General features: G+C 40.5%; 1 protein-coding gene across 2 annotated transcripts in view; it reads right to left on the bottom strand.

Moving 5' to 3' along the window:
* Positions 1–503: 503 nt before the first annotated feature.
* Positions 504–9,815, bottom strand: part of enpp2 (ectonucleotide pyrophosphatase/phosphodiesterase 2) — a 33,598-nt gene continuing 24,286 nt past the window's right edge. The window contains exons 19-25 of one of the 2 annotated variants that reach the window (XM_034115542.1): positions 6,860–6,995; positions 5,589–5,728; positions 5,105–5,240; positions 4,570–4,647; positions 3,530–3,662; positions 2,534–2,687; positions 504–1,391 (exon numbers count right to left, since the gene is read on the bottom strand). In XM_034115542.1, coding sequence (XP_033971433.1) covers positions 1,221–1,391; positions 2,534–2,687; positions 3,530–3,662; positions 4,570–4,647; positions 5,105–5,240; positions 5,589–5,728; positions 6,860–6,995 — 948 coding nt within the window. In that variant the 3' untranslated portion in view covers positions 504–1,220. The remainder of the gene's footprint in view (positions 1,392–2,533; positions 2,688–3,529; positions 3,663–4,569; positions 4,648–5,104; positions 5,241–5,588; positions 5,729–6,859; positions 6,996–9,815) is intronic. The other variant, XM_034115543.1, reaches the window with a different exon arrangement.

Here is a 9,815-nt window from a genome sequence, read left to right as displayed (position 1 = left end):
CATAGCATAAATACATAAAAAACAGACAGGACATACAAATGTAAAACACGAGACAATGAAACCAGATCGAAAGCCACAGACTGAAAAACTCTCCTACATGACGACAATTAGAAAAAAGTATTTTCCATGGCTTACGTTATTAAACCGTACAAAGTAGAGAAATGTAAAAAAGGAAGAAGTGGTGGTGTAGAAACTCAACAACATTGTCTTGTTTTTGTGTGTGACTGATGCAGATTCTGTTTTTGCTGGAGCCATGCCCACCAGCATATTGACCCCAAACACAATACATGTTACTATTCTTAATAGTGAATGAATACATTTTTAAAAACCAGGCTCATATGGCCCTCAGGTTTGAGGTTAACTTGTTGCACCACCACTAGTGTCCCCCTGGTGGCAGTGATGGATGGAGGTTGGCAGAGTCATGTGGAATAATACTGTATGTAGATGGACTGATGATGTGAGACAAACAGACTGCAGATTTTAGTAAAAACATTGTTTATTGTGATTAAATACACATAAAGCATAAATATGTCTCACAGGTGGTAAATGTTTTAGGACACACATTAATAAATCACCAGCATTGACATTATTGTTATTGTGCACGGAACAAAAAGTCAACACACACACACACACACACACACACACACACACACACACACACACACACACACACACACACACACACACACACACACACAATCAACACAGTCTGACACAAACAGAATACATTTCGACCTCAACATATACACACTGTACACACACAAACAACAACATTGCATTTTCATTTCATTCAAAACTAATGTGTTCACTGCAGAGAGTGATGAGTGAACGCTGTGAATCAGAGTGGAGCTGTCACATCCTGAACACTGAGGGGAGACTTTGTGATGATGGCTTTGTAGTGCAATTCAAGATCTTTTACTACTTTAAAATAATCACTTTTACAAATAATTAAAATGTTTATACAAAAATAACTCAAATCCTGGGTGTATCGTCAGTAAATGACTTAAGGGGAAGGCCCATGTGTACTGCTATTATGTATTGCATGCTAGAAGATGAACTCGTTATGGCTGAAGGGAGGGCCACACATGGATCTGCTGTACAGTGAAAGCTCCAGCTGTGTAGGTCAGTGTTATAGAGATGATCACACCTCTTCCTGGTACCACAAGCATCGACCACGGTTAGAAACCTCACCAACAGCACAGTGAGCGGAGCAGCACATTTCAGATCTCGCTCTCGTAGGTGTGCATGTAGGTCTTGAGTGACAGGATTTCGGCGTAGCTGCGGGTGGTTCTGCGGTACAGGTCCAGGCCCGTCAGGATCTCCACATCTCTGACCCTCGCCGTGTGCATCTTCATCAAATCCTCCACCCACCGGGACTCCTCCTCTGAGCTCTGGGGAGACAGGGAGGAACACACAGTCATTAGCATGAGGTTTACCCCAACCCTTACCATTGTTCTAAAGGAAAATAGTTTACAGTATATTGTCATGAGATTGAGATTAGAACATTAAACCACTCTCATGGAACAGAGCTGGAGTCAGGACAGGCTCAGTTTGAACACTGGAACCATGAAGAAACAGCTTTCCTGACCATTAAGGATAAAAGACAGCTGCCAACAGCACACTAACGAACATGTTGTTTCCTGTTTGTTTGACCTGCACACTAACAGACATACAAAATAATAGTGTTTAGTATTAGCTGGAATTACATGCTGGACAGTGACTGTTCATAAAAGGTTTGGTTTCATTGAGCCTGTGCAGAAACATGAACTACAACCTGTGCTGAGTGAATGGAAAGTGCCCTGCAGGTGATTGACTGTGGTTTGTTGAGAAATATTTGAACACATTGCTTTCCCAAAATTGGGAATTTTTTGCACAGGCTACATATCAAGATTGGGATGAATATTAACTTTCTCACCCTACTCTGAAAAGAAAGCTTAGAAAGTTTAGAAACACATGTTTCAAGATTTAGGGGCAGCTGTGGCTCAGTGGGGTAGACCAGTGTCTGCCAATCAGATGCTCAGTGGTTTGATCAGTCAAAATGTCGAATTGGCAAGATACATAACTTGAAATGTTGTCGCTTTGGATAAAAGCATCAACTTAAATGACATGTAATGTAAAGATGTAGCACTTTTCCTTTAACATTTCAGTTCCATAACCACGTACAGCTTTACAATGTGTACATTTCATGGATTTAAAGATTTGCGATTTGTTACTAGAACATTTCTTCCGCTCGTATGATCTTCTTGCCATGAAACTCCCACCCCCCCCCCCCCCGTCATAACTCCACCGATCTGAATTTTAAATTGAATTTCGTGCGACTGTCTTTTTTAGGTGAGACTTTTTCATAGAGCGTCTTTTTGGATTCTGAAAAGCACTTTATAAACTAAATGTATTATTATTATTATTATTTAGATCCACAGATTCTATGTTCTGTCAGGGAGAATACTGTCATTTCTGAATGATCTAAGAGGCCATACACACTGTGTGGACCTGCTCTCTGAATGTGTGTATATGTGTGTGTGATGCTCCTCACAGTGCAGGTCTCCTCGTTGCTGGCTCTGTGGGGCAGGATGAAGGCGGCGTTGCTGAGCGGCCCGCTGCAGGCGTCTGCTGGCTGGGTGAAGTCCAGGCAGCTGCTCAGCACCACGAAGTAGTGAGTGGGGACAGGGATCATCCCGCTGACATACCTGCAGGGAGGACCAGCAGGAGACGTGAGATCAAAATTCATTTGTAACATGTGTTTCCCTCAACCTGGATTCATTTTGGTTCCTCTTATTCCTTCTATAAAAGATCCTTTTTATACATTTCTGCAAGAGCAAAAACCACAGATGTAAACGTCATCAGGAAGGATCCTTATATGTTAATCATTTTCTTGCGCTCTGTTGGTAGGTGTTCCTTTATGTTTTGCAATGGTCTTTATATGTATATATATGAAGATATAGATCTATGGCTGCAATACCTAGGGCTAAAAGATGAGGAGCCCGTTCAGCCCCAGACTCATCCATCCTCGGGTCAGCACAAACTGCTTGGACTGTCCTTTGAGCCTGTAGCCATCAGGCTGCACAGGGCTACATGTAACCCATTAAAAGTAACCCGTACTGTACATACATCAAATCTGCACTGTTTGTACAAATGACTTTGACCCGCACTCGAATCTGCACACTTACATGTAAATATATTTAACAATCTGAACCCACATATATACAGTATGTTCATTCAACTGATCAAAGTATACCTTGTTGTGATATCTTGTTTTAACAGTTACTATATAATGTTATTTAAATTGTTGTTATTTGTTTACCTTCCCCACAGGGATAAATAAAGGTCCATCTTATCTTACCTTCTTAATACTTGTACAGCATGTGACATGAATGTATTGTATTTGCACTTAATAATTTAAGCACTTGAGTTGGAAAATCGCCTTTTAGTTTTGCTATGTTCTTGTCCAGAATTTCCCCCTGAGACAAATGTGTAATGAGTCTTGATATTGGGCTATATAAATAAAATGTAATTTATTGATTGTTCTCACTCTTTTATCTTCTCCGCAGAGTCCCTGACGCCATCATAGTCGTAGTCAAAAATGGGTCCAATGAGCACATTCACTCCATTTCTCTCAGTGGCATATCTCTTCACCAGCGCTCTCTGGAAGTAACCCCATATTCCTGTAAATGTGCCAGAAAGGGAACAAAGAGACAAACAGAGGGAGCAAAGAGACTGTGAGGGGAGGATCAATGTATCAGAGAATCCATCTGAATGATTCAGCTTGTTTCTATGCAGGAAAAACACAACAAGATGCGCTTTCACACCGCAGTACTTTTCCCACTTTAGTTCCGATATATTTCCGAAATGTTGAAAATCTGGAACTAAAATGAGTTCATGAGAACCTTTTTACCCCCTTTTCCGTCCCTGCTAGAGAGCAGGGACTTTCGTGGGAGAAAAAGGTTCCTATTTCTGATTGGCTGGGCGGATTGCAAACCATCCGGGCAAGGCAAATGAAGCCGCTGACGTCACTTCTTCTTCTGCTTTGGGTTTACTGGCAGGCCGCAAACAACTTCACGGCGTATACTGCCACCCGGAGTCCCCGGAGTTGGGGACTGGCTTCAGTAGAAGCTGCTGGGACTCCCAGCAGCTTCTACTGAAGCCTTCAGAGTAAATCTCCAGAACGCCGACACCTCCTCATCTCCACCGCTCCCATGTTTTCTTTTGTGTTGCCATAAGTTAGTCTCTCTGCGTTTGTGCGCTGGGCGAATGCTAATGCTAATAATGCTAATGCAAGGATAATAAAATGGCGGCTTCACAAAACTTTTTGGGAGTTTTACGGGGCGTGGTTTGCAATCCGCCCAGCCAATCAGACATAGGAACCTTTTTCTCCCACGAAAGTACCTGCTCTCTAGCAGGGACGGAAAAGGGGGTCAAAAGGTTCTGATGAACTAATTTTAGTCCCGGCTCTTTTTGGTGTGAACGCGACATTTCGGAACTATATCGGAACTAAAGTGGGAAAAGTACTGCGGTGTGAACGCGGCTAATGATACTAAAGACAATGGAGCCTTTAATCGCTGAGTAACTTACTCTTGAATGCAGGATACATGGGCACAGTGTTGGTGATGAGGACAGCATCATATTTTTTCTCTGTGCTTGAAGACAATTCTGCCAATGAAAAAGTGAAACATTACAAACATGTATAACATGTACCAAACAAAAAATATTGAGCCATGGTTTAAAATGTATGAATGTATATGAGAAAAATGACGGTGGCCGACAGGTGCAAACGCGCTTCAACGGCCCAAAAGAATATGAAATTATTGCAAGTAAAAAAACTGTGATTGGTTTGTCACAGTTCTTCTAATGTAAGTGTTTTGGGCCGTTGTAGCTGGTTTGCCACTGTCAGCCACCATAGAAATATATCAAAGTAAGTCGTAATTATTTGTACATTTAATTACAAGATCTTATATTTTGCTCAATGCATTGATAGTGAATAAATGGAGGTAAATGCATGAGAATGTGTCTGATTAAATCAATATTCAGTTTTTTGAAAATGAATAATCTACAAAATATAGTTTTTGTTTAGTTCCTGTGATTTCAGAGTTGCAGCTGGGGGACTCACGGGGGGGGTACAGGAAGCCGTAGGTGATCTGTCTGTCTGCTCTGTAGTTGGTGCACGACTGACTGTAGGTGGGGGGGACTCTGCTGTCAGCGCGCACACAGTTAAACAGAGCTTCAGGCAGAGGGGACACTTCTACCTGCAACACACACACACACACACACACACACACACACACACACACACACACACACACACACACACACACACACACACACACACACACACACACACACACACACAGTTGATCAAGAGTCTCAGAGCAATCGATGGTGTCAAGTTAGGAAGACATTGCTTTCACATGAATGTAACCGTATGTGATCAATAGCAGTTACTGTGCTAGGATAAGTCATTAAAGAAAATATATGTATTAAATAAAAACAAATAATGATAGTGGCTCCTGTAGTATCTTAGAACATTGGAACATATTGAAATGTCAGGTTATAAAGCTGTAAAGTGTAATGAATAGTGTCAGGGTGAAGAGTACCTGTCTGCTGACGCTGTATGACGTCCACAGAGGCATGGACAGGGCCTCGCTGTAGCCGCTGATGTAGTCGCTGTGGTGCAGGATGGAGTATTTGGTTCTGAAGAGGACAGCAGGGCGGCCGTATGGCAGGTTCCTGCTGTCTGGGGGGGGGGGACACACACAGCAGGAGACACAGGGTGTAACACAACACTACCGTTTACAGCTGATTACTAATACCCATGACAGGGACGTGTCATAGAATGCATTGGATAATGATGCAGGACTACATGCTGGATCATTTGCTGTATTTTACTATTTCAATAAGTAAGCACTTATATACGAACTAAGCACTTATATACTAACAAAGCACTTATATACTAACAAAGCACTTATATACTAACAAAGCACTTATATACTAACAAAGGACTGGCTTATCTAAAGCCTGTTGAGTAGCACTTAAAATGGTTTGGCTCTATGAAACCTAATGTACTTATATGATTCTGTTTTCTTCAAGTTTGTCGAATGCACTTATTGTAAGTCGCTTTGGATAAAAGCGACTTTTGGTAAATGAAATGTAATGTAAGTTGACGTATAATTAACATTAGATTTAGTCAAGTCTACATTTAAATTGAACAGTTTCCTAGAAAAGTGTGTTGCTAGATTTCGTATTGCTGCGAGGCTCTATTTCAGAGGTGTCCAAACTTTTTTCACTGAGGGCCACATACATAGAAATATACGAAGGGCTGGGCCACACACTAGAGATGAGGTTTATTGCCTCATAAGTTAAGTTATAAGTTAGCAAAATCAATCAAATGTAGGTCAATTATGCTTCATACTTGAATATGCTCTAAGGAAAAAAACTGTCTACATCACAGCTCTCCAGAGGGTTTCATTATTTTGGTACAAAAAGTGTTGTCAGTTCATCCCTCAGACTACATTGTTAGAAAATGTTTTTAACTCTAATTGACTGAATTTATTTGAAAAGTGGGTTTATTAACAAATGAATACTGTTTAATATATTGTACATATATATTTAAGAAGTACGATATAAGACATGCACAAGTTGTATGTGTGGGCTATATTCCATTACACTTTAAGAACTTTCTGAGGGCCAATTCAAAATGGACAACAGGCCGCATTTGGCCCCCGGGCCGTAGTTTGGATACCCCTGATCGATCTTCATTTACTGTGAGGATTAGAGTTATTTAACTTGTATTATGAGCTCCTTCCTCCTCCTGTTTAAAGCACAGTTCATGTCATTAGAGTGTCTCAGTAACATCATGAGGACTGACCATCGATAGCTTGCCTCAGTCGCTGGTTTAGCTCCTCCACTTTGTTCTGTAAGAGACAGAGCCACAGATGCTCCAGGTTATAGCCTCGTACAAGGGTCACTTTCAAACCTCTCTGGCCCCTACTTTTTACACGCAACTGCAAAAAGATCGGAGATTGAAACAATCTCTTGCCAGAGATCTACATGGGAATCACAAACACAGCAGAGATACAGTGCCACACTGCAGAGGAGACACAAATCACTTCCTATCCAAAACATTCAGTAAGGACATTTAAAAACACTGATCAAAGCGAGGAGGCTTTCATGTGAAGGATACACTTTGATTAAAAGAGAGTTCTTTCTGTGAGTGAATGACTTGACCTGAAGGTGATTGACTTCAGCTCGGCAGCAGGAAGCAAAGATGCAACACGGTTATTAAAGTGTATACAAAAGCTTAATAGCCTAATCACACACACACACACACACACACACACACACACACACACACACACACACACACACACACACACACACACACACACACACACACACACACACACACACACACACAATCTATTAAATCAACATGGGTGGTAGGCCCATGCTGATGAATCTTTTTACAGGTCTGCTGTGTAAAAAGACAACTTTAACTTCAAAAGCAAAAAAGGAGAGTTAGTTTAAACATTGAGAAAACAAGAAGGAAAAAATAAGGAACAAAGACAGCATCATTAATGAAAGGTTTGGTGGTTTAAGATTCCTTTTAAATGTTTGTATTGTAATTGTGATAGCATTCCTTTAAGGCTGCAAGGCACAATGCCTTAATTGTACACAATCTGAGTTCAAAGTGCCTCAGACACCACAGTCATCTTATCTACAAGAGGAATGTTTGAAACAGTTTATATCCTCAATCGAAGCATTGTTTAACTTCATGAACTCAAGAACAATCTCTCCTCTACTGCTTTCTCTTGCCCCCCCGACCAGTCACTGATGTCTGAGCTGTCCAATATATCAATATACCTCTGAAAAAAACATGTTACTGTATAAATTTAAGATACTAGATTGCTTTTAGTCACCAAAATATTCAACAGATCACATTAACAATCAGATAAAAGAATGACCCTCATGTTTGTCAGATGAGTCCATCAGAGTCATCCAGACTGCAATATCAAAGTATTACAGAATATCAATGTTTCTAATCTAGGAACTTCAGATCTGGTACAATGAATGTATTGTGTGTTTTTGGAAAAAAATCCCAAATTTGAATCAATAAAGTATATCTTATCTTATCTTAAAATAAAATGCATACATGAAAACCATGTTAATTCTTCTGTGACTGTGATCACCGAGGAGGGAGAGCCTGTAGCTGCTGAGCTACAGGAAACACTGTGAGAACACGCTGACTGGCAGTTTACCAACATTTATGTCAACAGTATTTTATCATTATTATACACTGTAAGGGAATTAATGAATTACTGAATGTGTGTTGCAGAGATATTCTGTTATCATTTTGGGCATCCAACCAAACCTAATGATAGATAAACTGCTTCGTTACACGCACCCACAATCATCGTTATGATCACATTAAAGTATTACAGTATCATTTTTGGAGATTGGTTTAGAGGCCAACTTTCCAGAAATGGATGCAAACATTCATAAATACCAAAATGATCTGTGTATCAGCTCCAGTGCTCCATGCCAACAGTTTATACTCAACTGAGCCTTCCTCACTGTGGACTCACTGTCAATCAGAGAAACTGTCCTTCATCATAGACACCGTAGGGTTATACTGCCACTGAATCAAATCTTATCCACCTCATGTGCTTTGTAATATTTACCCTACACTCTACGCCCACCTCTGCTGTTAAAAAACGGACAGCAGTCCCTGAAATATAAGAACTGATGCTGGGGGGGGGGGGGGGGGTAAGGCTTAAAGGCTCTGCTGTTGTCACGCTGTCTTTAACCTGTTAAGACCCAAGCCCGTTTTTCAGGTCTCAGGCTCGAAAATGACATTCCCAGAACAAATGACTATAACTTCACTTCTGAAAGGGGTAAATTAATAATCTTTTATCTCAAAGCAATGATAAACCTGTGAGTTGGATGTAGAAAAGTCAGAATCAATATAGAATTTCTTTATTTTAAAGTAAATTCAGATTGAACATAGTAAAAAAATGTAAATGATAGTGTCCGTCCAAAAATAAAACATTACTTATAGTGAAAACCACCCTTGAATGATGGGATAGTAGACTAAAAGCTTTAGGAATCCAAACTATAACATATAATAAGTACCCTGTATCAAGATTGATGCAAAACAAGTGACATTTGACCTTTTTAGAGAGGTTTAGCAAAAAAACAATTTTGGGTGGATTTGGGTGGATTTGCCGGTTCTCTGGAACCCATTGGTCGATTTTGGTGATTTACACCTCTTTTTAACCGTTAGAGCCAATAGAATCGAAGGGGGAGTTCCACATACACACACACGTTACCATTGAGGAGTGAGTGACGCGCACGCAGTCGAAAGCTATGTTACGCTCTGAAAACTGAAAACTGAAACCTAGGCTCAAACTAGTAAATATGAAAATGGATTATCAGTAATCATTTCAAAGTGACACAGACACATTGGATTAACCATTGGATTAACCTTCAGCAGCGTTTTTATCGTTTTGATGCCATCGAACACAACTTTTGATCAGAACAACAGCTAAGGTAAGACTATTCACGTGTTTGCTCCGTAAAGCTATGTTGTGTGATGTCTGGGTTTGTATCCCATGCCGCGAGTTTTTATCGCACAGTGATGATACTTATATTTCTGGAATCTGTGGAATCTCAGCTTGCTAGCTGATGTCTTGTTTGTGCAGATCCGATAAGTGGTGGAGTGTTTCTACCGTGAGTTCTGTGCAAAGTGCGTTAGCATTTTTTCGCTCAGGGCTAATTCAGAGGCTCGGCGTTAGACTTGTGTTTCGTTTGGCTAAAAATTGTTC

Source organism: Trematomus bernacchii, unplaced genomic scaffold, assembly GCF_902827165.1.
Source record: "Trematomus bernacchii unplaced genomic scaffold, fTreBer1.1, whole genome shotgun sequence".
In the NCBI taxonomy this organism is placed as follows: Eukaryota; Metazoa; Chordata; class Actinopteri; order Perciformes; family Nototheniidae; genus Trematomus; species Trematomus bernacchii.
The sequence above is the reverse complement of the archived record's forward strand: the minus strand, read 5'-3'. Positions and strand labels throughout refer to the sequence as shown.